This window comes from Oncorhynchus mykiss, chromosome 16 (genome assembly GCF_057628025.1).
Source record: "Oncorhynchus mykiss isolate SJ-2025 chromosome 16, ASM5762802v1, whole genome shotgun sequence".
Lineage (NCBI taxonomy): Eukaryota > Metazoa > Chordata > Actinopteri > Salmoniformes > Salmonidae > Oncorhynchus > Oncorhynchus mykiss.
Window position 1 is genome coordinate 1,374,164 of NC_143037.1, and position 27,786 is coordinate 1,401,949.

General features: G+C 47.1%; 1 protein-coding gene across 6 annotated transcripts in view; it reads left to right on the forward strand.

The window, feature by feature from the left end:
- lyst (lysosomal trafficking regulator) overlaps positions 1-27,786 on the forward strand; it is a 246,824-nt gene that overhangs the window by 116,321 nt on the left and 102,717 nt on the right. For all 6 annotated transcript variants that reach the window (XM_090201712.1, XM_090201714.1, XM_090201715.1 and 3 more), the window contains exons 19-29: positions 2,675-3,050; positions 7,262-7,418; positions 8,133-8,306; positions 9,782-9,942; positions 13,167-13,357; positions 13,547-13,792; positions 14,098-14,145; positions 15,830-15,955; positions 23,392-23,541; positions 25,231-25,368; positions 26,786-26,984. In XM_090201712.1, coding sequence (XP_090057838.1) covers positions 2,675-3,050; positions 7,262-7,418; positions 8,133-8,306; positions 9,782-9,942; positions 13,167-13,357; positions 13,547-13,792; positions 14,098-14,145; positions 15,830-15,955; positions 23,392-23,541; positions 25,231-25,368; positions 26,786-26,984 — 1,966 coding nt within the window. The remainder of the gene's footprint in view (positions 1-2,674; positions 3,051-7,261; positions 7,419-8,132; positions 8,307-9,781; positions 9,943-13,166; positions 13,358-13,546; positions 13,793-14,097; positions 14,146-15,829; positions 15,956-23,391; positions 23,542-25,230; positions 25,369-26,785; positions 26,985-27,786) is intronic.

Sequence of the window (27,786 nt, forward strand, 5' to 3'; positions counted from 1 at the left end):
ATTTATCTGGCCGCTGGCTCAGTTCAAACAGCTCCTCAGGTCTTCCTGGACTGTTGTCCTGTAAACCCTGTTTTCCTTTGGGTTCGACATGCACACAGTTATCTTTAACCTTAGTTGTCAGTATGACACATGTCCCCTGTTTCAATATCCTCCGCCCTTTGTTTGATCAAATGAATATGAATCACCCGGTGTGTGTGTGGTGTGTGTGGTGTGTGTGGTGTGTGTGGTGTGTGTGGTGTGTGGTGTGTGTGGTGTGGTGTGTGGTGTGTGGTGTGGTGTGTGGTGTGTGGTGTGTGGTGTGTGTGGTGTGTGGTGTGTGGTGTGGTGTGGTGTGTGTGGTGTGTGGTGTGGTGTGTGGTGTGGTGTGTGTGGTGTGTGTGGTGTGGTGTGTGGTGTGTGGTGTGTGTGGTGTGGTGTGTGTGGTGTGTGGTGTGTGTGGTGTGTGTGTGGTGTGTGTGGTGTGTGTGGTGTGGTGTGGTGTGGTGTGTGTGGTGTGGTGTGTGTGGTGTGTGGTGTGGTGTGTGGTGTGGTGTGTGGTGTGTGTGGTGTGTGTGTGGGGTGTGGTGTGTGTGTGGGGTGTGGTGTGTGTGTGGGGTGTGGTGTGTGTGGTGTGTGGTGTGTGGTGTGTGTGTGGTGTGTGGTGTGGTGTGTGTGGTGTGTGTGGTGTGTGTGGTGTGTGTGGTGTGTGTTGTGTGTGTTGTGTGTGGTGTGTGTGGTGTGTGTGTGGTGTGTGTGGTGTGTGTGGTGTGTGTGGTGTGTGTGGTGTGTGGTGTGTGGTGTGGTGTGTGTGGTGTGGTGTGTGTGGTGTGTGTGGTGTGTGTGGTGTGTGGTGTGTGGTGTGTGGTGTGGTGTGTGTGGTGTGTGTGGTGTGTGTGGTGTGTGTGTGTGGTGTGTGTGGTGTGTGTGGCAGTGGAGGCTCCTCAAATGAGGAAGGAGATGTCTATCTTCCACAGTGAAGGAGATGTCTATCTTCCACAGTGAAGGAGATGTCTATCTTCCACAGTGAAGGAGATGTCTATCTTCCACAGTGAAGGAGATGTCTATCTTCCACAGTGAAGGAGATGTCTATCTTCCACAGTGAAGGAGATGTCTATCTTCCACAGTGAAGGAGATGTCTATCTTCCACAGTGAAGGAGATGTCTATCTTCCACAGTGAAGGAGATGTCTATCTTCCACAGTGAAGGAGATGTCTATCTTCCACAGTGAAGGAGATGTCTATCTTCCACAGTGAAGGAGATGTCTATCTTCCACAGTGAAGGAGATGTCTATCTTCCACAGTGAAGGAGATGTCTATCTTCCACAGTGAAGGAGATGTCTATCTTCCACAGTGAAGGAGATGTCTATCTTCCACAGTGAAGGAGATGTCTATCTTCCACAGTGAAGGAGATGTCTATCTTCCACAGTGAATGTCATAAAAATACAAATAGTGAAACATTTGAAAAAGTTAGACATTTTAAATACACCCATACTAAATATATTCACATCACCAAATACCAATTAAAATACAGTGTTTTGTAATGGTCTACAGTAGCCTCAACAGCACTCTGTAGGGTAGCACCATGGTGAAGCTGGATTTAAACTCTTCTCCGTCCTCCTCTGGGTACGTTGACTTCAGTGCTACCTAAAGCTATCCCACACAGCTAGATGCAGGCAAGACTATGCAAGATGGTATTGAATGTGTTGCTGTCTGTCACCTTGATTACTCAAATTTCTCTCACCCTGTGTGCACCTACATTATTAATGTTAATTTGTAGACTATGTTGTAGCAACCTCATGATGGGTGCATGGGTGAATCATGTAGTATCATGTAGTAGCCTACACCTATCACTGTTACATTGAACTGGGTGAATGGAATATGAATGACAGTAACCTAAACCTGTCACTGTTACATTGAACTGGGTGAATGGAATATGAATGAGAGTCATCCAATACACTGTAATAGAAATAAGGCCGTGCTCGTAGACACATCTTAAACAGCACCGACCACAGTGTGTGTTAGCCTTTCTACTCCGTTTCCCTGTTGTCTGTATGTTTTCCCCTGTAGGGTTAGGGCTGTGGATGGGCCGTCTGTGGGTGGGCCGTCTGTCTGTGGGTGGGCCGTCTGTCTGTGGGTGGGCCGTCTGTCTGTGGGTGGGCCGTCTGTCTGTGGGTGGGCCGTCTGTCTGTGGGTGGGCCGTCTGTCTGTGGGTGGGCCGTCTGTCTGTGGGTGGGCCGTCTTTCTGTGGGTGGGCCGTCTTTCTGTGGGTGGGCCGTCTTTCTGTGGGTGGGCCGTCTGTCTGTGGGTGGGCCGTCTGTCTGTGGGTGGGCCGTCTGTCTGTGGGTAGGTTATAGCAGGTGGTTTAGGTAATGGGTAGGTTATAGCAGGTGGTTTAGGTTATGGGTAGGTTATAGCAGGTGGTTTAGGTTATGGGTAGGTTATAGCAGGTGGTTTAGGTTATGGGTAGGTTATAGCAGGTGGTTTAGGTGTATGCGTAGATTATAGCAGGTGGTTTAGGTAATGGGTAGGTTATAGCAGGTGGTTTAGGTTATGGGTAGGTTATAGCAGGTGGTTTAGGTTATGGGTAGGTTATAGCAGGTAGTTTAGGTGTATGCGTAGATTATAGCAGGTGGTTTAGGTTATGGAGTAGAATGTAGAGTTTTCACACACACTATTATAACGTCTCCTCTGCCCCAGGACATCCTACTGAAAGGCGTCCTCCAGATCGTCCAGGCCAACGTGGACATGGAACCTCTCTACTTCCTCTCCTATCCTATGATCCTCGGCGGCGCATCTTTCCCTGGCGGTACCTCCCCTGGCTCCCGACAAAATGGGGGGGCGGGGGGGAAGGGGGTCGGGATGCTGTGGAAGGGGGGGAAGCTGTCCCCGGGACGCAGGGAGGGGGATGGAAGAGAGGAACCAGGACATCTCAGGACCTCTCCGTGGCACGTTGCCCCGTTACACCTCCCTCTGGTGGGGCAGAACTGCTGGCCACACATGGCCTCTGGGTTCTCTGCCTCTGTCTGGATAAAGGTGGCTGAGAATGAAGAGGGAGAGGGACATACAGAGAAGGGTAAGAGCACCCAATGAAATACGATGAAGGTTTATGACATCACAGGCCACATGGGGTTATATCTCTATAGGTAAAATACATGATTACAGAGGCATTAAGATCATAACCCCAAGACATGCTAACCTCTCACCATTACAATAACAGGGGAGGTTAGCATTTTATATCATACCCCCAAGACATGTTAACCTCTCACCATTACAATAACAGGGGAGGTTAGCATTTTATATCATACCCCCAAGACATGCTAACCTCTCACCCTTACAATAACAGGGGAGGTTAGCATTTTATCTCATACCCCCAAGACATGCCAACCTCTCACCATTACAATAACAGGGGATGTTAGCATTTTATATCATACACCCAAGACATGCTAACCTCTCACCATTACAATAACAGGGGAGGTTAGCATTTTATATCATAACCCCAAGACATGCTAACCTCTCACCATTACAATAACAGGGGATGTTAGCATTTGATTTAATAATCACAAGACATGCTAACCTCTCACCATTACAATAACAGGGGAGGTTCGCATTTTATATCATACAGTGCCTTGCGAAAGTATTCGCCCCCCTTGAACTTTGCGACCTTTTGCCACATTTCAGGCTTCAAACATAAAGATATAAAACTGTATTTTTTTGTGAAGAATCAACAACAAGTGGGACACAATCATGAAGTGGAACAACATTTATTGGATATTTGAAACTTTTTTAACAAATCAAAAACTGAAAAATTGGGCGTGCAAAATTATTCAGCCCCTTTACTTTCAGTGCAGCAAACTCTCTCCAGAAGTTCAGTGAGGATCTCTGAAGTTCAAGGGGGCCGAATACTTTCGCAAGGCACTGTACACCCAAGACATGCTAACCTCTCACCATTACAATAACAGGGGAGGTTAGCATTTTATATCATACACCCAAGACATGCTAACCTCTCACCATTACAATAACAGGGGAGGTTAGCATTTTATATCATACGCCCAAGACATGCTAACCTCTCACCATTACAATAACAGGGGAGGTTAGCATTTTATATCATACACCCAAGACATGCTAACCTCTCACCATTACAATAACAGGGGAGGTTAGCATTTTATATCATACACCCAAGACATGCTAACCTCTCACCATTACAATAACAGGGGAGGTTAGCATTTTATATCATACACCCAAGACATGCTAACCTCTCACCATTACAATAACAGGGGAGGTTAGCATTTTATATCATACCCCCAAGACATGCTAACCTCTCACCATTACAATAACAGGGGAGGTTAGCATTTTATATCATACGCCCAAGACATGCTAACCTCTCAACATTACAATAACAGGGGAGGTTAGCATGTTATATCATACCCCCAAGACATGCTAACCTCTCACCATTACTATAACAGGGGATGTTAGCATTTTATATCATACACCCAAGACATGCTAACCTCTCACCATTACAATAACAGGGGATGTTAGCATTTTATATCATACACCCAAGACATGCCAACCTCTCACCATTACAATAACAGGGGAGGTTAGCATTTTATATCATACACCCAAGACATGCTAACCTCTCACCATTACAATAACAGGGGAGGTTAGCATTTTATATCATACACCCAAGACATGCTAACCTCTCACCATTACAATAACAGGGGAGGTTAGCATTTTATATCATACGCCCAAGACATGCTAACCTCTCACCATTACAATAACAGGGGAGGTTAGCATTTTTGAGTGGTATGCTATTCATGAAAAAGGGGAACAACTCAACATAAGGAAGGTGTTCCTGATGCTGTGGACACTGTGTGAAGTCTGATAAAACAGCATCATGTTCACAACCATCACACAACAGACCACTGAAGCTGGAACGACACACTCTGTTTGCACCAAAATAACTGTGTAAACCACGCCCCTAAATATTATCAGCCCCCACCTCTAGCTGGGTTTGGTGTGGGCTAGCCGGTGTTGGACTAGCCCGTGGGTGTTGGACTAGCCCGTGGGTGTGGGCTAGCCCGTGGGTGTGGGCTAGCCCGTGGGCGTGGGCTAGCCCGTGTTGGGCTGGCGTGGGCTAGCCCGTGTTGGGCTGGCGTGGGCTAGCCCGTGTTGGGCTGGCGTGGGCTAGCCCGTGTTGGGCTGGCGTGGGCTAGCCCGTGTTGGGCTGGCGTGGGCTAGCTCGTGTTGGGCTGGTGTGGGCTAGCCCGTATTGTGGGCTGGTGTGGGCTAGCCCGTGTGTTTTGGGCTGGTGTGGGCTAGCCCGTGTGTTTTGGGCTGGTGTGGGCTAGCCTGTGTGTTTTGGGCTGGTGTGGGCTAGCCTGTGTGTTTTGGGCTGGTGTGGGCTAGCCTGTGTGTTTTGGGCTGGTGTGGGCTAGCCCGTGTGTTTTGGGCTGGTGTGGGCTAGCCCGTGTGTTTTGGGCTGGTGTGGGCTAGCCCGTGTGTTGTGGGCTAGCCCGTGTGTTGTGGGCTAGCCCGTGTGTTGTGGGCTAGCCCGTGTGTTGTGGGCTAGCCCGTGTGTTGTGGGCTAGCCCGTGTGTTGTGGGCTCGCCCGTGTGGTGTGGGCTCGCCCGTGTGTTGTGGGCTCGCCCGTGTGTTGTGGGCTAGCCCGTGTGTTGTGGGCTAGCCCGTGTGTTGTGGGCTAGCCCGTGTGTTGTGGGCTAGCCCGTGTGTTGTGGGCTTGCCCGTGTGGTGTGGGCTTGCCCGTGTGGTGTGGGCTTGCCCGTGTGGTGTGGGCTAGCCCGTGTGGTGTGGGCTTGCCCGTGTGGTGTGGGCTAGCCCGTGTGGTGTGGGCTAGCCCGTGTGGTGTGGGCTTGCCCGTGTGGTGTGGGCTAGCCCGTGTGTTTTTGGCTCGCCCGTGTTGTGGGCTGGTGTGGGCTAGCCCACCTTGCCCGCCAAATGGGGCTGATTCAATATTTTTCCCATAGTCCTAACGTTCACATGCTCAAACTTGTGCACTTTTAATATTCTCCAGATGTCAGTGTCATCTACACAAATTGTTTACGGTTTTAGGCTGGGTTTCTGTACAGCACTTTGAGATATCAGCTGATGTAAGATGGGCTTCACAAATAACTTTTATTTAATTTGACAAATGGGAACAATAGGCAGTGGATAGTTTTTCTCATGGTAATAGCAATTTTCAGTAGTGCTCAAGTCATTCAATTCCATGAGAGCAGCATTTATTTTCAACAATGTTTTGAAGCAATTGGTCCAATCAGTCCTCCGTGACAAATCCTCACTATCAGTAGCTGCAATTTGGCACTACGCCCAGACCTTTGTTTTGAGAACGAAAAATATTTCAGTTTCAAGGGCTCAGCTTTGAGAGAAGAAGCCTTGTGAGGTATTGATCAGTTACATGTTATGAACCAATATTGGTTGATCACATGAAGGAAACAAAACGGTTATGATTAATTAATTATGCTAAATCATGCAAATATAACTATTTATAGCCAAATATAAGACAACTGCTGGGACTGCCCCATTAGAGCTCCTGATTGAGATGTGTACTACGGTGCATTGAGTTGGTTTTAACCTCTACGGCACACTGATAATACGGGAGGATTCATGTCAGATTGACTTCCCTGGTGGTGAATTTACACCACACTTCGTTTTTGTGTTACGCTCTAATCAATATTTCCAAGTCCTAATTTTGAAGATCAAGGAAATCTGACAGACTTTGGTTTGTTATGTAAATATATAGCATAATGATGCTGTTATCTGTATTGTAGTAGAAAGGGTTCAAAACATACCTAACCCATCAAGTAAAATGCAACATCCATTTATGGCCATGTATGTAAAATCCTGCAATAGTTGTCATTCAATTGGTAAAATTCCTTTTTGGATTCCTAATGCCTTTTTGATGCAGTGCCTTAGACCACTGCGCCACTCGGCAGGCCCCTCCTCTTGAAGGGGGAGTAATCTAAAAGTAATGGAAAGTAATCAGATTACTGGGTTTGGGAGTAATCTAAAAGTAACGGAAAGTAATCAGATTACTGTGTTTGGGAGTAATCTAAAAGTAACTGAAAGTAATCAGATTACTCGTTTTGAGTTATCCAAAAGTTAGCTACATTACGGATTACAGGTAACTAGTAGCCTAACTGTAACGGACTACATTTAGAAAGTAACTCACCAAACCCTGTGTGTTGGATCAGTTTAACATAATTAATCACAGCTTCTCTTATCTTTCTATTGAAAAGTGGATGGATTTGTATGTTTTTCTCTGCGCTCCAGAGGAGGGGAAGGCTCCTACGTTGGAGCCCAACCTGGGGACCATCCCGGATGGGCAGAGGGTGGTGGAGGAGAGCCTGATACACGTTCTCTCGATGGGCTCCAAAGCTATGATGCTGCAGGTCTGGGCTGACCTCTCCACGGGAGTATTCACTTTCAGGTGGGCAGCAAAGGACACCGATGTGATACATTTCACTGGCTGGCTGGCTGACTGATTGGCTGACTGACTGACTGGCTGGCTGACTGACTGGCTGACTGACTGGCTGACTGAGTGACTGGCTGACTGAGTGACTGGCTGACTGAGTGACTGGCTGACTGAGTGACTGGCTGACTGAGTGACTGGCTGACTGAGTGACTGGCTGACTGAGTGACTGGCTGACTGAGTGACTGGCTGACTGAGAGACTGGCTGACTGAGAGACTGGCTGACTGAGAGACTGGCTGACTGAGAGACTGGCTGACTGAGAGACTGGCTGACTGAGAGACTGGCTGACTGAGAGACTGGCTGACTGAGAGACTGGCTGACTGAGAGACTGGCTGACTGAGAGACTGATTGGCTGACTGACAGACTGATTGGCTGACTGACAGACTGATTGGCTGACTGACAGACTGATTGGCTGACTGACAGACTGATTGGCTGACTGACTGACTGATTGGCTGACTGACTGACTGATTGGCTGACTGACTGACTGATTGGCTGACTGACTGACTGATTGGCTGACTGACTGACTGATTGGCTGACTGACTGACTGATTGGCTGACTGACTGACTGATTGGCTGGCTGACTGACTGATTGGCTGGCTGACTGACTGGCTGACTGTTTGATTGACTGATTGATTGACTGACTAACTGATTTGCCCGGTCTCCTCTCCTCAGGATGTGTATTGACCCTAATGATGAGATGAAGGCGGGGCTACTGGCCCAGGCAGTGTCAGGGGAGGGGCTAGTCTCACCTGGCAGTTGGCATCACCTGGGTATCAGCTACACCCAGCAGCCTGAGGGCAAGAAGAACATCCACGGACGCCTTGCCCTATGGGTCAACGGAGTCAGGTAGGACCCTGTCCAGATGGCCTTGACAACATGCTTGTTTCAGTAAAGATAGCCCAGACTAAAGATGACCTTGATAACATGGTTGTTTCAGTAAAGATAGCCCAGACTAAAGATGACCTTGATAACATGGTTGTTTCAGTAAAGATAGCCCAGACTAAAGATGGCCTTGACACCATGCTTGTTTCAGTAAAGATAGCCCAGACTAAAGATGGCCTTGACAACATGGTTGTTTCAGTAAAGATAGCCCAGACTAAAGATGGCCTTGATAACATGGTTGTTTCAGTAAAGATAGCCCAGACTAAAGATAGCCAAGACAACATGGTTGTTTCAGTAAAGATAGCCCAGACTAAAGATGGCCTTGACAACATGGTTGTTTCAGTAAAGATAGCCCAGACTAAAGATAGCCAAGACAACATGGTTGTTTCAGTAAAGATAGCCCAGACTAAAGATGGCCTTGATAACATGGTTGTTTCAGTAAAGATAGCCCAGACTAAAGATGACCTTGACAACATGGTTGTTTCAGTAAAGATAGCCCAGACTAAAGATGGCCTTGATAACATGGTTGTTTCAGTAAAGATAGCCCAGACTAAAGATGGCCTTGACAACATGGTTGTTTCAGTAAAGATAGCCCAGACTAAAGATGACCTTGATAACATGGTTGTTTCAGTAAAGATAGCCCAGACTAAAGATGGCCTTGATAACATGGTTGTTTCAGTAAAGATAGCTCAGACTAAAGATGGCCTTGACAACATGGTTGTTTCAGTAAAGATAGCCCAGACTAAAGATGGCCTTGATAACATGGTTGTTTCAGTAAAGATAGCCCAGACTAAAGATAGCCAAGACAACATGGTTGTTTCAGTAAAGATAGCCCAGACTAAAGATGGCCTTGACAACATGGTTGTTTCAGTAAAGATAGCCCAGACTAAAGATAGCCAAGACAACATGGTTGTTTCAGTAAAGATAGCCCAGACTAAAGATGGCCTTGATAACATGGTTGTTTCAGTAAAGATAGCCCAGACTAAAGATGACCTTGATAACATGGTTGTTTCAGTAAAGATAGCCCAGACTAAAGATGACCTTGATAACATGGTTGTTTCAGTAAAGATAGCCCAGACTAAAGATAGCCAAGACAACATGGTTGTTTCAGTAAAGATAGCCCAGACTAAAGATGGCCTTGACAACATGGTTGTTTCAGTAAAGATAGCCCAGACTAAAGATGAACTTGATAACATGGTTGTTTCAGTAAAGATAGCCCAGACTAAAGATGACCTTGATAACATGGTTGTTTCAGTAAAGATAGCCCAGACTAAAGATGACCTTGACAACATGGTTGTTTCAGTAAAGATAGCCCAGACTAAAGCAGGACTGTGTCCATTGGGGAATCCTTCCCTGTTTCCGTCCATTTTCTTCAATTTAATACCTAATGAACATGACCGTAATGTGTTTTTCTTGTTTTCTGATTGGTCCCCATCTAGGAAGTGTGAGGTGTCTCTGGACTACATGTTACCCAGGAAGTCCAGCCTGTCTTCAGACAGCAACAAGACCTTCTGTCTGCTGGGACACTGTACGGGACACAGTGAGGACGTGACCAGACATGGTGGACAGTACGACATGGGCACTGTGCTGCTCTTTAACGGTACCAAGCTGTGTGTGTGAGAGAGCTCCTCTGAGGTCTCACCATAAAAAAGAGCTGTAAAACCCATATGGAATAAATGAAACATACACATTCAACAACCAGTAATAAAGCACATATCCTGGCCTGAGCCTTGGCTGGCATCCTGCCTCTGGGCTGAGCCTTGGCTGGCATCCTGCCTCTGGGCTGAGCCTTGGCTGGCATCCTGCCTCTGGGCTGAGCCTTGGCTGGCATCCTGCCTCTGGCCTGAGCCTTGGCTGGCATCCTGCCTCTGGGCTGAGCCTTGGCTGGCATCCTGCCTCTGGGCTGAGCCTTGGCTGGCATCCTGCCTCTGGGCTGAGCCTTGGCTGGCATCCTGCCTCTGGCCTGAGCCTTGGCTGGCATCCTGCCTCTGGCCTGAGCCTTGGCTGGCATCCTGCCTCTGGCCTGTGTCTCTGTCCGTGTTTTAATCTGTCCCAGCCAACCCCTTGGTACCTTCTCTCTCTCACTTGCACACATCTGTCTCTCTGTGTTGTTGTTGGGGCTATAACTCAACATTGCTCTCTGCTGGTCATTTAAAGCATATATATTATTATTATTATTATTATTATTATTATTATTATTATTATTATTATTATTATTATTATTATTTTTTTTTTTTTTTTAACTTTTATTAAACTCGGCAAGATGGTCAAGAAGAAATTCTTATTTACAATGACGGCCTACCCCGGCCGAACTCTACCCCGGCCGAACTCTACCCCGGCCGAACTCTACCCCGGCCGAACTCTACCCCGGCCGAACTCTACCCCGGCCGAACTCTACCCCGGCCGAACTCTACCCCGGCCGAACTCTAACCCGGACGACGCTGGGCCAGTTGTGAGCCGCCCTATGGGACTCCCCGGCCAGATGTGATACAGCCTGGGATGGAACCAGGGTCTGTAGTACCTTAGACCGCTGTGATACAGCCTGGGATGGAACCAGGGTCTGTAGTACCTTAGACCGCTGTGATGCAGCCTGGGATGGAACCAAGGTCTGTAGTGGCTTAGACCACTGTGATACAGCCTGGGATGGAACCAAGGTCTGTAGTGGCTTAGACCACTGTGATACAGCCTGGGATGGAACCAGGGACTGTAGTGGCTTAGACCACTGTAATACAGCCTGGGATGGAACCAGGGTCTGTAGTGGCTTAGACCACTGTAATAAAGCCTGGAATGGAACCAGGGACTGTAGTACTGCCTCTAGATGCAGTGGCTTAGACCGCTGCACCACTCGGGAGCATGACTGCTTCTTTCTCACTTCGATGACAGCCGACTCCACAGTAACAGATTGATGCTGGGACTCTTTGGTCGTAGTCCTAGTGCATAGAATTGTATGGTTTGTTTAACTGTGTAATCATTGGTTTTCCTCCTGACAGAGCTGGTGTAACCGAGTCAGGTTTGTGGGCCTCCTTGCTCACACATGCTTTTTCAGTTTTGCCCACAAATGTTCGTTGGGATTGAGGTCAGGGCTTTGTGATGGCCACTCCAATAGCTTGACTTTGTTGTCCTTAAGCCATTTTGCCACAACTTTGGAAGTATGCTTGGGGTCATTGTCCATTTGGAAGACCCATTTGCAACCAAGCTTTAACTTCCTGACTGATGTCTTGAGATGTTGCTACAATATATCCACATAATTTTCTTGGCTCATGATGCCATCTAGTTTGTGAAGTGCACCAGTCCCTCCTGCAGCAAAGCACCCCCACAACATGATGCTGCCACCCCCGTGCTTCACTGTTGGGATGGTGTTCTTCGGCTTGCAATCCTCCCCCTTTTTCCTCCAAACATAACGATGATCATTATGGCCAAACAGTTCTATTTTTGTTTCATCAGACCAGAGGACATTTCTCCAAAAAGTATGATCTTTGACCCCATGTGCAGTTGCAAACTGTAGTCTGGCTTTTTTATGGCGGTTTTGGAGCAGTGGCTTCTTCCTTGCTGAGTGGCCTTTCAGGTTATGTCGATATATGACTTGTTTTACTGTGGATGTAGATACTTTTGTACCTGTTTCCTCCAGCATCTTCACAAGGTCCTTTGCTTTTGTTCTGGGATTGATTTGCACTTTTCGTACCAAAGTACATTTATCTCTAGGAGACAGAACGCATCTCCTTCCTGAGCGGTATGGCGGCTACGTGGTCCCATGGTGTTTATACTTGTGTACTATTGTTTGTACAGATGAATGTGGTACCTTCAGGCGTTTGGAAATTGCTCCCAAGGATGAACCAGACTTGTGGAGGTCTACAAATTTTTCTGAGGTCTTGGCTGCTTTATTTTGATTTTCCCATAATGTTAAGCAAAGAGGCACTGAGTTTGAAGGTAGGCCTTGAAATATATCCACAGGTACACCTGTTCTCTGGGACCATGCCTTCTGGAGAACAGGGCTGTGCTCTGGGACCATGCCTTCTGGAGGACAGGGCTGTTCTCTGGGACCATGCCTTCTGGAGGACAGGGCTGTTCTCTGGGACCATGCCTTCTGGAGGACAGGGCTGTTCTCTGGGACCATGCCTTCTCTGGGCTGGAGAACAGGGCTGTTCTCTGGCACCATGCCTTCTGGAGGACAGGGCTGTTCTCTGGGACCATGCCTTCTGGAGGACAGGGCTGTTCTCTGAGACCATGCCTTCTGGAGGACAGGGCTGTTCTCTGAGACCATGCCTTCTGGAGGACAGGGCTGTTCTCTGGGACCATGCCTTCTCTGGGCTGGAGGACAGGGCTGTTCTCTGGGACCATGCCTTCTGGAGGACAGGGCTGTTCTCTGGGACCATGCCTTCTGGAGGACAGGGCTGTTCTCTGGGACCATGCCTTCTGGAGGACAGGGCTGTTCTCTGGGAACATGCCTTCTGGAGGACAGGGCTGTGCTCTGGGACCATGCCTTCTGGAGGACAGGGCTGTTCTCTGAGACCATGCCTTCTGGAGGACAGGGCTGTTCTCTGAGACCATGCCTTCTGGAGGACAGGGCTGTTCTCTGGGACCATGCCTTCTCTGGGCTGGAGGACAGGGCTGTTCTCTGGGACCATGCCTTCTGGAGGACAGGGCTGTTCTCTGGGACCATGCCTTCTGGAGGACAGGGCTGTTCTCTGGGACCATGCCTTCTCTGGGCTGGAGAACAGGGGTGTATTAATTCTGCCTGTACTGTTACAAAACATTTCTTAAACGAAATGAAACGAGGAGGGTAGCTTAGTTGAATTTGTCTCTGTCTGTCCCTCTCCCCACTAGGCTCCCGTATCGGGTCAGAGGAGGCATTCTACCTGTATGCCTCTGGTCCAGACCTCACGTCTATCATGCCCTGTAAGTACGGTAAGCCCAGTGGGACCTTCTCCAAGTACGTCACCACGGACGCGTTGAAGTGTGACACTGTCAGAGAGCTAATGATGAAGAACAAGGATGTGGACACAGCAGCTCTCATAGTAAGTCTGAGTCCCTCTTTCTGCTAATAATTCACAGACACTATAGGAGTGTCTGTGGTGTATCTATGATACTATATCTCTATGTTTCTACAGGAGTGTCTGTGTGGTGTATCTATGATACTATATCTCTGTTTCTACAGGAGTGTCTGTGTGGTGTATCTATGATACCATATCTCTCTGTTTCTACAGGAGTGTCTGGCAGTAGTGTACGCCCCCAGCAGCCCCAGGGTGTATACCATCTATGAGCCAGTGATCCGTCTGAAGGGTCAAGCTAAGACCATGGTGTCTCAGAGACCCTTCAGCTCTAGAGAGGTTCAGTCTGCGGTGCTGGAGACACACATCCTCAGGACCATGCTGCCTGCAGAACCACAGGGCCTGCAGAACGTCCTCCACAAGATAGGAGGAACCGGGTCCTTCGTATTCCTCTTTGCACGGGTAGGACATAGTCTACATACTATTGATATGAGGAACCGTGTCCTTCGTAATCCTCTTTGGGTCTATTGATGATGCTAGTCTCGCTGCTGGTTTCATTTGGTGTGGAAGGCCTCAAAAGCTTTTTTCTGTATTTTTGTGAGGAAGCTTCTTCAACATAACTGTCATGACATTTCTACTTGAAGGAAATTACACGAGACAGGCTGGATTCACTGTGTTCTTCTCACGCCAATCTCTCTGTCTCTGTTATATAATGTCCCTCCCCTCTCTCTCTCTCTCTCGTGTGTGTGTGTGTGTGTGTGTTCCAGGTGGTGGAGCTAAGTGACAGCGAGCAGACCCAGGCCCTAGCCCTCCAGGTACACCGATATCCTTATTAAATCAGTGGTTCTCAGATGTCTCCTCTGGCACCTCCAGACGTTTCACACGGTTGTGTGGTAATTCTGAACTGGCTCACCTGATACACCTTGTCCAGGGCTTGATGATTAGTTGACAGGTGGAATCAGGTGCTGGAATGGTCTCAGAGGAGAGGTTTGAGACCCACTGAGTTAACCTGCAAGCCAGACAGTAATTTAACACAACACCTGAGCCGATATGAATACAAATGCATTGTTTTATACAATATTTGATCTTGAATGAAAGTTCTCCTTTACCAAGGTGGATAGGTTTTGGCGTGTTACTAGGACCTCTGTGAGTTGTAACGTGGCGTGCTACTGGGACCCCAGTGAGTTGTAACGTGGCGTGCTACTGGGACCCCAGTGAGTTGTAACGTGGCGTGCTACTGGGACCCCAGTGTGTTGTAACGTGGCGTGCTATTGGGACCCTGTGAGTTGTAACGTAGCGTGCTACTGGGACCCCAGTGAGTTGTAACGCGGCGTGCTACTGGGACCCCAGTGAGTTGTAACGCGGCGTGCTACTGGGACCCCTGTGAGTTGTAACGTGGCGTGCTACTGGGACCCCAGTGAGTTGTAACGTGGCGTGCTACTGGGACCCCAGTGTGTTGTAACGTGGCGTGCTACTGGGACCCCAGTGTGTTGTAACGTGGCGTGCTACTGGGACCCCAGTGAGTTGTGGCGTGGCGTGCTACTGGGACCCCTGTGAGTTGTAACGTGGCGTGCTACTGGGACCCCAGTGAGTTGTAACGCGGCGTGCTACTGGGACCCCAGTGAGTTGTAACGCGGCGTGCTACTGGGACCCCAGTGAGTTGTAACGTGGCGTGCTACTGGGACCCCAGTGAGTTGTGGCGTGGCGTGCTACTGGGACCCCAGTGAGTTGTGGCGTGCTACTGGGACCCCTGTGAGTTGTAACGTGGCGTGCTACTGGGACCCCAGTGAGTTGTAACGTGGCGTGCTACTGGGACCCCAGTGAGTTGTAACGTGGCGTGCTACTGGGACCCCAGTGTGTTGTAACGTGGCGTGCTACTGGGACCCCAGTGAGTTGTGGCGTGGCGTGCTACTGGGACCCCTGTGAGTTGTAACGTGGCGTGCTACTGGGACCCCAGTGAGTTGTAACGCGGCGTGCTACTGGGACCCCAGTGAGTTGTAACGCGGCGTGCTACTGGGACCCCAGTGAGTTGTAACGTGGCGTGCTACTGGGACCCCAGTGAGTTGTGGCGTGGCGTGCTACTGGGACCCCAGTGAGTTGTGGCGTGCTACTGGGACCCCTGTGAGTTGTAACGTGGCGTGCTACTGGGACCCCAGTCAGTTGTAACGCGGCGTGCTACTGGGACCCCAGTGAGTTGTAACGCGGCGTGCTACTGGGAACCCAGTGAGTTGTGGCGTGCTACTTGGACCCCAGTGAGTTGTGGCGTGGCGTGCTACTGGGACCCCAGTGAGTTGTGGCGTGCTCCTGGGACCCCAGTGAGTTGTGGCGTGCTCCTAGGACCCCAGTGAGTTGTGGCGTGGCGTGCTACTGGGACCCCAGTGAGTTGTGGCGTGCTCCTGGGACCCCAGTGAGTTGTAACGTGACGTGATACTGGGACACCAGTAATAATATGTGATTCTATGTCCATTCTAGAGTTGTAACATGTGATTCTATGTCCAGGTGCTACTCTCTCTGGCCAAGTACAACCAGCACCGTATCAATGAGATGGACTGTTACCACGGTTACTCCATGATACACCAGGTCCTCATCAAGTCCAAGTGCATCGTGGGATACCATATTCTCAAGGTGAGTAATGTGACCAGGCATATGATGAGTCCTTGTATTGGTTTTTGTTGTTGTTGGTCCTGTTGATGCTCTGAATCCCCATCAATCAGTTTCATATCATCTAGTCCTTGGTTCTGTTGATGCTCTGAATCCCCATGGTTCAGTTTCATATCATCTAGTCCTCCTTGGTCCTGTTGATGCTCTGAATCCCCGTGGTTCAGTTTCATATCATCTAGTCCTTGGTTCTGTTGATGCTCTGAATCCCCGTGGTTCAGTTTCATATCATCTAGTCCTCCTTGGTCCTGTTGATGCTCTGAATCCCCATGGTTCAGTTTCATATCATCTAGTCCTTGGTTCTGTTGATGCTCTGAATCCCCATGGTTCAGTTTCATATCATCTAGTCCTTGGTTCTGTTGATGCTCTGAATCCCCATGGTTCAGTTTCATATCATCTAGTCCTTGGTTCTGTTGATGCTCTGAATCCCCATGGTTCAGTTTCATATCATCTAGTCCTTGGTTCTGTTGATGCTCTGAATCCCCATGGTTCAGTTTCATATCATCTAGTCCTTGGTTCTGTTGATGCTCTGAATCCCCATCAATCAGTTTCATATCATCTAGTCCTCCTTGGTCCTGTTGATGCTCTGAATCCCCGTGGTTCAGTTTCATATCATCTAGTCCTTGGTTCTGTTGATGCTCTGAATCCCCGTGGTTCAGTTTCATATCATCTAGTCCTCCTTGGTCCTGTTGATGCTCTGAATCCCCATGGTTCAGTTTCATATCATCTAGTCCTTGGTTCTGTTGATGCTCTGAATCCCCGTGGTTCAGTTTCATATCATCTAGTCCTCCTTGGTCCTGTTGATGCTCTGAATCCCCATGGTTCAGTTTCATATCATCTAGTCCTTGGTTCTGTTGATGCTCTGAATCCCCATGGTTCAGTTTCATATCATCTAGTCCTTGGTTCTGTTGATGCTCTGAATCCCCATGGTTCAGTTTCATATCATCTAGTCCTTGGTTCTGTTGATGCTCTGAATCCCCATGGTTCAGTTTCATATCATCTAGTCCTTGGTTCTGTTGATGCTCTGAATCCCCATGGTTCAGTTTCATATCATCTAGTCCTTGGTTCTGTTGATGCTCTGAAACCCCATCAATCAGTTTCATATCATCTAGTCCTCCTTGGTCCTGTTGATGCTCTGAATCCCCATGGTTCTGTTTCATATCATCTAGTCCTTGGTTCTGTTGATGCTCTGAATCCCCATGGTTCAGTTTCATATCATCCAGTCCTTGGTTCTGTTGATGCTCTGAATCCCCATGGTTCAGTTTCATATCATCTAGTCCTCCTTGGTCCTGTTGATGCTCTGAATCCCCATGGTTCAGTTTCATATCATCTAGTCCTTGGTTCTGTTGATGCCTGCCTGCCCGTCGGTCTGCCTGCCTGCCTGTCGGTCTGCCTGCCTGCCCGTCGGTCTGCCTGCCTGCCCGTCGGTCTGCCCGTCGGTCTGCCCGTCGGTCTGCCTGCCTGCCTGTTGGTCGGTCTGCCTGCCTGCCTATCGGTCTGCCTGCCTGCCTGCCTATCGGTCTGCCTGCCTGCCTGCCTATCGGTCTGCCTGCCTGCCCGTCGGTCTGCCTGCCTGCCCGTCGGTCTGCCTGCCTACCCGTCGGTCTGCCCGTCGGTCTGCCCGTTGGTCTGCCTGCCTGCCTGTTGGTCGGTCTGCCTGCCTGCCTATCGGTCTGCCTGCCTGCCTGCCTATCGGTCTGCCTGCCTGCCTGCCTATCGGTCTGCCTGCCTGCCTGCCTATCGGTCTGCCTGCCTGCCTGCCTATCGGTCTGCCTGCCTGCCTGCCTATCGGTCTGCCTGCCTGCCTATCGGTCTGCCTGCCTGCCTGTCGGTCTGCCTGTCGGTCTGCCTGCCTGCCTGTTGGTCGGTCTGACTGCCTGCCTGCCTGTCGGTCTGCCTGCCTGCCTGTCGGTCAGTCTGCCTGCCTATCGGTCTGCCTGTCTGCCTGCCTATCGGTCTGCCTGCCTGCCTGCCTATCGGTCTGCCTGCCTGCCTGCCTATCGGTCTGCCTGCCTGCCTGCCTATCGGTCTGCCTGCCTGCCTATCGGTCTGCCTGCCTGCCTATCGGTCTGCCTGCCTGCCTATCGGTCTGCCTGCCTGCCTATCGGTCTGCCTGCCTGCCTATCGGTCTGCCTGCCTGCCTATCGGTCTGCCTGCCTGCCTATCGGTCTGCCTGCCTGCCTATCGGTCTGCCTGCCTGCCTATCGGTCTGCCTGCCTGCCTAACTGTGCTGGGTGAAACCATCAATGCTGTTTGTATTCCTCCTGTGTTTCTGTGTGTAGGACATTGTGAAAACAGAAGTATGTCTGGTGAAGTATTGCCACTGCAGTGGACCTTATAAATGGACCTGGCTGTGGCCTGCTCAATAGTGTCTCAGGAGAATAGACAGGCCAGTAGTGTTGAGACAGATTGAGATTGGACTTGTGATATAGATCAAAACACTTGGGTGAACTGTTGGAATCAGACCCCTTGACTTTTCCCACATTTTGTTACGTTACAGCCTTATTCCAAAATTGATTAAATCGTTTTCCCCCCTCATTAATCTACACACAATGCCCGCCAATGACGACGCAAAAACAGGTTTTTAGAAATGTTTAAAAAACTGAAATATCAGATTTACATAAGTATTCAGACCCTCTACTCAGTACTTTGTTGAAGCACCTTTGGCAGTAATTACAGCCTCGAGTCTTCTTGGGTATGACTCTACAAGCTTGGCACACCTGTATTTGGGGAGTTTCTCCCATTCTTCTCTGCAGATCCTCTCAAGCTCTGTCAGGTTGGATGGGGAGCGTCACTGCACAGCTATTTTCAGGTCTCTCCAGAGATGTTCGATCGGGTTCAAGTCCAGCCTCTGGCTGGGCCACTCCTGCGTGGTCTTGGCTGTGTGTTTAGGGTCGTTGTCCTGTTTGAAGGTAAACCTTCACCCCAGTCTGAGGTCCTGAGCGCTCTGGAACAGGTTTTCATCAAGGATCTCTCTGTACTTTGCTTCGTGGGAAGGTTGGCACACATGCTCAGTCATCTAGGTTGTGGTTACTGTAAAGCACTGGGAAGGTTGGCACACATGCTCAGTCATCTAGGTTGTGGTTACTGTAAAGCACTGGGAAGGTTGGCACACAAATCAAATCAAGTTTTATTGGTCCATACACATGTTTAGCAGATGTTATTGGTCCATACACATGTTTAGCAGATGTTATTGGTCCATACACATGTTTAGCAGATGTTATTGGTCCATACACATATTTAGCAGATGTTATTGGTCCATACACATGTTTAGCAGATGTTATTGGTCCATACACATGTTTAGCAGATGTTATTGGTCCATATTTAACAGATGTTATTGGTCCATATTTAACAGATGTTATTGGTCCATATTTAACAGATGTTATTGGTCCATACACATGTTTAGCAGATGTTATTGGTCCATACACATATTTAACAGATGTTATTGGTCCATACACATATTTAACAGATGTTATTGGTCCATATTTAACAGATGTTATTGGTCCATACACATATTTAACAGATGTTATTGGTCCATATTTAACAGATGTTATTGGTCCATACACATATTTAGCAGATGTTATTGGTCCATACACATATTTAACAGATGTTATTGGTCCATACACATATTTAACAGATGTTATTGGTCCATATTTAACAGATGTTATTGGTCCATATTTAACAGATGTTATTGGTCCATACACATGTTTAGCAGATGTTATTGGTCCATATTTATCAGATGTTATTGGTCCATATTTATCAGATGTTATTGGTCCATATTTAACAGATGTTATTGGTCCATAAACATATTTAACAGATGTTATTGGTCCATACACACATTTAACAGATGTTATTGGTCCATACACACGTTTAACAGATGTTATTGGTCCATAAACATATTTAACAGATGTTATTGGTCCATACACACATTTAACAGATGTTATTGGTCCATACACATATTTAACAGATGTTATTGGTCCATATTTAACAGATGTTATTGGTCCATATTTAACAGATGTTATTGGTCCATACACATGTTTAGCAGATGTTATTGGTCCATATTTATCAGATGTTATTGGTCCATATTTATCAGATGTTATTGGTCCATATTTAACAGATGTTATTGGTCCATAAACATATTTAACAGATGTTATTGGTCCATACACACGTTTAACAGATGTTATTGGTCCATACACATATTTATCAGATGTTATTGGTCCATATTTAACAGATGTTATTGGTCCATATTTAACAGATGTTATTGGTCCATACACATATTTAACAGATGTTATTGGTCCATATTTAACAGATGTTATTGGTCCATACACATATTTAGCAGATGTTATTGGTCCATACACATATTTAGCAGATGTTATTGGTCCATACACATATTTAACAGATGTTATTGGTCCATATTTAACAGATGTTATTGGTCCATACACATATTTAACAGATGTTATTGGTCCATATTTAACAGATGTTATTGGTCCATACACATATTTAGCAGATGTTATTGGTCCATACACATATTTAACAGATGTTATTGGTCCATACACATATTTAACAGATGTTATTGGTCCATACACATATTTAACAGATGTTATTGGTCCATATTTAACAGATGTTATTGGTCCATACACATATTTAACAGATGTTATTGGTCCATACACATGTTTAGCAGATGTTATTGCGGGTGTAGTGAAATGCTTGTGTTCCTAGCTCCAACAGTGCAGTAATATCTAACAATACAATAGTAAAATATTTGAATTAAGAAATATATAAATATTAAGACGAGCAATGTCGGAGTGGCATTGACCTAAATACAGTAGAATAGAATATACAGTATTTGCATATGAGATGAGTAAAGCAGTATGTAAACATTATTAAAGGGACCAGTGTTCCATTATTAAAGTGACCAGTGTTCCATTATTAAAGGGACCAGTGTTCCATTATTAAAGTGACCAGTGTTCCATTATTAAAGTGACCAGTGTTCCATTATTAAAGTGACCAGTGTTCCATTATTAAAGTGACCAGTGTTCCATTATTAAAGTGGCTAGAGTTCCATTATTAAAGTGACCAGTGTTCCATTATTAAAGTGACCAGTGTTCCATTATTAAAGTGACCAGTGTTCCATTATTAAAGTGACCAGTGTTCCATTATTAAAGTGACCAGTGTTCCATTATTAAAGTGACCAGTGTTCCATTATTAAAGTGACCAGTGTTCCATTATTAAAGTGACCAGTGTTCCATTATTAAAGTGACTAGTGTTCCATTATTAAAGTGGCTAGAGTTCCATTATTAAAGTGACCAGTGTTCCATTATTAAAGTGACCAGTGTTCCATTATTAAAGTGACCAGTGTTCCATTATTAAAGTGACCAGTGTTCCATTATTAAAGTGGCTAGAGTTCCATTATTGAAGGGACCAGTGTTCCATTATTAAAGTGACTAGTGTTCCATTATTAAAGTGGCTAGAGTTCCATTATTAAAGGGACCAGTGTTCCATTATTAAAGTGGCTAGAGTTCCATTATTAAAGGGACCAGTGTTCCATTATTAAAGTGACCAGTGTTCCATTATTAAAGGGACCAGTGTTCCATTATTAAAGTGACCAGTGTTCCATTATTAAAGTGACCAGTGTTCCATTATTAAAATGACCAGTGTTCCATTATTAAAGTGACCAGTGTTCCATTATTAAAGGTACCAGTGTTCCATTATTAAAGTGGCTAGAGTTCCATTATTAAAGGGACCAGTGTTCCATTATTAAAGTGACTAGTGTTCCATTATTAAAGTGACTAGTGTTCCATTATTAAAGTGACTAGTGTTCCATTATTAAAGTGACTAGTGTTCCATTATTAAAGTGACCAGTGTTCCATTATTAAAGTGACCAGTGTTCCATTATTAAAGTGACCAGTGTTCCATTATTAAAGTGACCAGTGATTCCATTATTAAAGTGACCAGTGTTCCATTATTAAAGTGACCAGTGTTCCATTATTAAAGTGACCAGTGTTCCATTATTAAAGTGACCAGTGATTCCATGTCTATGTATATAGGACAGCCGCCTCTAAGGTGCAGGGTTGAGTAACCAGGTGGAAGCATGGTCTGATGGCCTTGAGATAGAAGCTGTTTTTCAGTCTCTCGGTCCCTGCTTTGATGCACCTGTTTTGACCTTGCCTTCTGGATGATAACGGGGTGAACAGGCAGTGGCTCGGGTGGTTGTTGTCCTTGATGATCTTTTTGGCCTTCCTGTGACATCGGTTGCTGTAGGTGTCCTGGAGGGCAGGTGCCCTAGATTTGCCGTGGCTGGCGGTGATACAGCCTGACAGCATGCTCTCAATTGTGCATTTGTAAAGGTTTTTAGGGGCCAAGCCAAATTTGTTGTTGCACCTTCTTCACCAAACTGTCTCTGTGGGTGGACCATTTCGGTTTGTCTGTGATGTGTGACGAGGAACTTAAAACTTTCCACCTTCTCCACTACTATCCCTTCGATGTGGATAGGGAGCTTCTCCCTCTGCTGTTTCCTGAAGTCCACGATCAGCTCCTTTGTTTGGTTTAGTGAGAGGTTATTTCCCTGTCACCACTCCACCAGGGCCCTCACCTACTCCCTGTTGGAAGTCTTGTCATTGTTGGTAATCAGAGCGGTCGCGAAGAAGGTGTTTAGTTTGTCCGGAAGCCAGACATCGGTGTTCGCGACGTGGCTGGTTTTCCTTTTGTAGTCCGTGATTGTCTGTAGACACATGCGTCTCGTGGTTAGGGTAGATTTTAATTGTCACAGTGGGTACAACATCTCCTATACACTTCCTGGTGAACTCGGTTAAAGTAGCCATGTGATCGTCTATGTTATTCTCAGAGGCTACCTGGAACATATCCCAGTCCGCATGATCAAAACAATCTTGATGCATGGATTCCAATTGGTCAGACCAGCGTTGAATAGTACTTCCTGTTTGTGTTTCTGCCTATAGGAAGGGAGGAGCAAAATGGAGTCGTGATCAGATTTGCCGAAGGGAGGGCGGGGAGGGCCTTGTAAGCATTTTGAAAAGTTGAGTAGCATACGGTCAATGTGTTGGCAGAACTTCGGTAGTGGTTCCCTCAGATTTACTCTAATATGGTCATACATTTGGCAGTAGGAAGTGCAGCTCAGTTTCCACCTCATTTTGTGGGCAGTGTTGCACACAGCCTGTCTTCTCTTGAGAGCCATGTCAGCCTACGCCGGCCTTTCTCAATAGCAAGGCTATGCTCACGGAGTCTGTACATAGTCAAAGCTTTCCTTAAGTTTGGGTCAGTCACAGTGGGCAGGTATTCTGTCTATCTCTGTTTAAGGCCATCTAGTATTCTAGTTTGTTCGTTAATTATTTCCAATGTGTCAAGTATTTATCTTTTTGCTCTTCTCTTCTTCTCTCTGTCTATAGACCTTGTTAGATGGGAGCTGTAGTAGTCCTATCCTAACTCTAGGGGACGACGGTCAGTTCCACCTGGACACAGAGTCTACAGCCGTGGTCCAGGACATCAAGCTACTGTCTGAGGTTCTGCTGGACTGGAAGATCTGGGCCAAGGCGCAGGTAAACTCAGTGATGGATGTATGGGCAGGTATTTAGTATTACTATATACCAGGATATTTTGAAATACTACAGGTAGGATTTACCAATACCATTTGAAACACTATTTATTTATATTTTGTTAAAACTATGTTTTAGAAGAGTTTGTGGTCAATATGCACATCCTTAAAAACATGAGTGCTGGGCTAATAAAGAATACTACGAAAGAACAGCCAGGCCCCCGCCCCCTGCCAGAGAACAGCCAGGCCCCCGCCCTGCCAGAGAACAGCCAGGCCCCCGCCCTGCCAGAGAACAGCCAGGCCCCCGCCCTGCCAGAGAACAGCCAGGCCCCCGCCCTGCCAGAGAACAGCCAGGCCCCCGCGCTGCCAGAGAACAGCCAGGCCCCCGCCCTGCCAGAGAACAGCCAGGCCCCCGCGCTGCCAGAGAACAGCCAGGCCCCCGCCCTGCCAGAGAACAGCCTGTTAAAGCTCCCAATTCACAGCTTTATTGACAACGTTGGATCTTGGTCAGTTTGGGATTGAAACGTTGTCAGTAAAGCTGTGAAATGGGAGCATAAGCAGCCTTGCTGTTGTTTAACTGGGTCTTTCACCTCTTAATCAGTCAGGGAGATCCTGCTAGTAGCCCTCGATCTTCATCAGGGTATACCACCCATTTCAGGGTTGGGTTAGGGTCGGGGTTGGGTCAGGGTCATGGTTGGGTTAGGGTCGGGGTTGGGTCAGGGTAAGGGTTGGGTCAGGGTAAGGGTTGGGTCAGGGTTGGGTCAGGGTCAGGGTTGGGTTAGGGTCAGTGTTGGGTCAGGGTTGGGTTAGGGTCAGGTTAGGGTCAGGGTTGGGGTAAGGGTCAGGGTTGGGGTAAGGGTCAGGGTTGGGTCAGGGTTGGGTCAGGGTCAGGTTGGGTTAGGGTCAGGGTCAGGTCAGGGTTGGGTTAGGGTCAGGGTTACAGTAGCTGTGTATTAATATAAGTTACGTGTCTCTAATAGAGTGGTGTCTGGGAGACTGCTGGCAGGGTTGGGGTCAGGGTTGGGTAAGGGTCAGGTCAGGGTTGGGAAGGGTCAGGGTTACAGTAGCTGTGTATTAATATAAGTTACGTGTCTCTAATAGGGTGGTGTCTGGGAGACTCTGCTGGCAGGGTTGGGGTCAGGGTTGGGTCAGGGTCAGGTCAGGGTTGGGAAGGGTCAGGGTTACAGTAGCTGTGTATTAATATAAGTTACGTGTCTCTAATAGGGTGGTGTCTGGGAGACTCTGCTGGCAGGGTTGGAGATCCTCATCAGGGTTGGGTTAGGGTCAGGGTCAGGGTTACAGTAGCTGTGTATTAATATAAGTTACGTGTCTCTAATAGGGTGGTGTCTGGGAGACTCTGCTGGCAGGGTTGGGGTCAGGGTTGGGTAAGGGTCAGGTTGGGTCAGGGTCAGGGTTACAGTAGCTGTGTATTAATATAAGTTACGTGTCTCTAATAGAGTGGTGTCTGGGAGACTCTGCTGGCAGGGTTGGGGTCAGGGTTGGGTAAGGGTCAGGTTGGGTCAGGGTTGTGTTAGGGTCAGGGTTACAGTAGCTGTGTATTAATATAAGTTACGTGTCTCTAATAGAGTGGTGTCTGGGAGACTCTGCTGGCAGGGTTGGGGTCAGGGTTGGGTAAGGGTCAGGTCAGGGTTACAGTAGCTGTGTATTAATATAAGTTACGTGTCTCTAATAGGGTGGTGTCTGGGAGACACTGCTGGCAGGGTTGGAGATCCTCATCAGGGTTCACCACCCCCAGCAGGTGTTCAACATCAGACAGTTTCTCAAAGCCCAGGTGGTCCACCGCTTCCTGCTCACCTGTCAAGTACTACAGGTAAGATCCGTTTTAATAATAAATCATGTTGCAGCAATGTTTTGGTCCCAAGACCTTTCAAAGCTCTGCCTAGGGAGCCAGAGAATAACCTGAGCCAGAGAATAACCTTGTCATTGACAGTCGTCCCGTGTGGCTCCGTTGGTAGAGAATAACCTGAGCTGTCATTGACAGTCGTCCCGTGTGGCTCCGTTGGTAGAGAATAACCTGAGTTGTCATTAACAGTCGTCCCGTGTGGCTCCGTTGGTAGAGAATAACCTGAGCTGTCATTGACAGTCGTCCCGTGTGGCTCCGTTGTTAGAGAATAACCTGAGTTGTCATTAACAGGTAGTGTCTCTGGATAAGAGAGTCTGTTAAATGACTCACTACTGTAGAGTGTGCTAAATGTCTCACTACTGTAAGTCTCTCTGGATAAGAGTCTGCTAAATGTCTCACTACTGTAGTGTCTCTGGATAAGAGTCTGCTAAATGTCTCACTACTGTAGTGTCTCTGGATAAGAGTCTGCTAAATGTCTCACTACTGTAGTGGCTCTGGATAAGAGAGTCTGCTAAATGACTCACTACTGTAGTGGCTCTGGATCAGAGAGTCTGTTAAATTACTCACTACTGTAAGTCTCTCTGGATAAGAGAGTCTGCTAAATGACTCACTACTGTAAGTCTCTCTGGATAAGAGAGTCTGCTAAATGACTCACTACTGTAAGTCTCTCTGGATAAGAGAGTCTGCTAAATGACTCACTACTGTAGTGGATCAGAGAGTCTGATAAATGACTCACTACTGTAAGTCTCTCTGGATAAGAGAGTCTGCTAAATGACTCACTACTGTAAGTCTCTCTGGATCAGAGAGTCTGCTAAATGACTCACTACTGTAAGTCTCTCTGGATAAGAGAGTCTGCTAAATGACTCACTACTGTAAGTCTCTGGATCAGAGAGTCTGTTAAATGACTCACTACTGTAGTGGCTCTGGATCAGAGAGTCTGCTAAATGACTCACTACTGTAAGTCTCTCTGGATAAGAGAGTCTGCTAAATGACTCACTACTGTAAGTCTCTGGATCAGAGAGTCTGTTAAATGACTCACTACTGTAGTGGCTCTGGATCAGAGTCTGCTAAATGACTCACTACTGTAAGTCTCTCTGGATCAGAGAGTCTGCTAAATGACTCACTACTGTAGTGGATCAGAGAGTCTGCTAAATGACTCACTACTGTAGTGGATCAGAGAGTCTGATAAATGACTCACTACTGTAGTGGATCAGAGAGTCTGATAAATGACTCACTACTGTAGTGGATCAGAGAGTCTGATAAATGACTCACTACTGTAGTGGCTCTGGATTTAAGTCGATGTAATTAAACGACTGCATGTTCCTCTGGCCTTTTCTAACACGTTAACTATCAGACTTCCTTATCCTCTGTGTTTGTCCTCCAGGAGCATCGGGACGAGCACCTGACCTCCATCCCACAGGAAGTGTGTCTGTCTTTCGTTAAGATCATCCAGGAAGTGTTGGGTTCACCTCCGGACCTAGACCTCCTCCGATTGGTCTACAACTTCCTCCTCGCCGTGCACCCGCCCACTAACACCTACGTCTGTCATACGCCTACAAGCTTCTACTTCTCACTACACATAGGTGGGGTTTTTACACACACTTCCTGTTAGACAGTGTTGTGTCTGTTGTCTCCAGATGTTAGACAGTATTGTGTCTGTTGTCTCCAGATGTTAGACAGTGTTGTGTCTGTTGTCTCCAGATGTTAGACAGTATTGTGTCTGTTGTCTCCAGATGTTAGACAGTGTTGTGTCTGTTGTCTCCAGATGTTAGACAGTGTTGTGTCTGTTGTCTCCAGATGTTAGACAGTGTTGTGTCTGTTGTCTCCAGATGTTAGACAGTGTTGTGTCTGTTGTCTCCAGATGTTAGACAGTATTGTGTCTGTTGTCTCCAGATGTTAGACAGTGTTGTGTCTGTTGTCTCCAGATGTTAGACAGTGTTGTGTCTGTTGTCTCCAGATGTTAGACAGTGTTGTGTCTGTTGTCTCCAGATGTTAGACAGTGTTGTGTCTGTTGTCTCCAGATGTTAGACAGTGTTGTGTCTGTTGTCTCCAGATGTTAGACAGTGTTGTGTCTGTTGTCTCCAGATGTTAGACAGTGTTGTGTCTGTTGTCTCCAGATGTTAGACAGTGTTGTGTCTGTTGTCTCCAGATGTTAGACAGTGTTGTGTCTGTTGTCTCCAGATGTCCTATAGATGGTAATCTGTACCAGTGTGTGTATATATATATATATATAATGTTGTCTGTTGTCCTGTAGATGGTAATCTGTACCAGTGTGTATATATATATAATGTTGTCTGTTGTCCTGTAGATGGTAATCTGTACCAGTGTGTGTATATATATATATATATATATATAATGTTGTCTGTTGTCCTGTAGATGGTAATC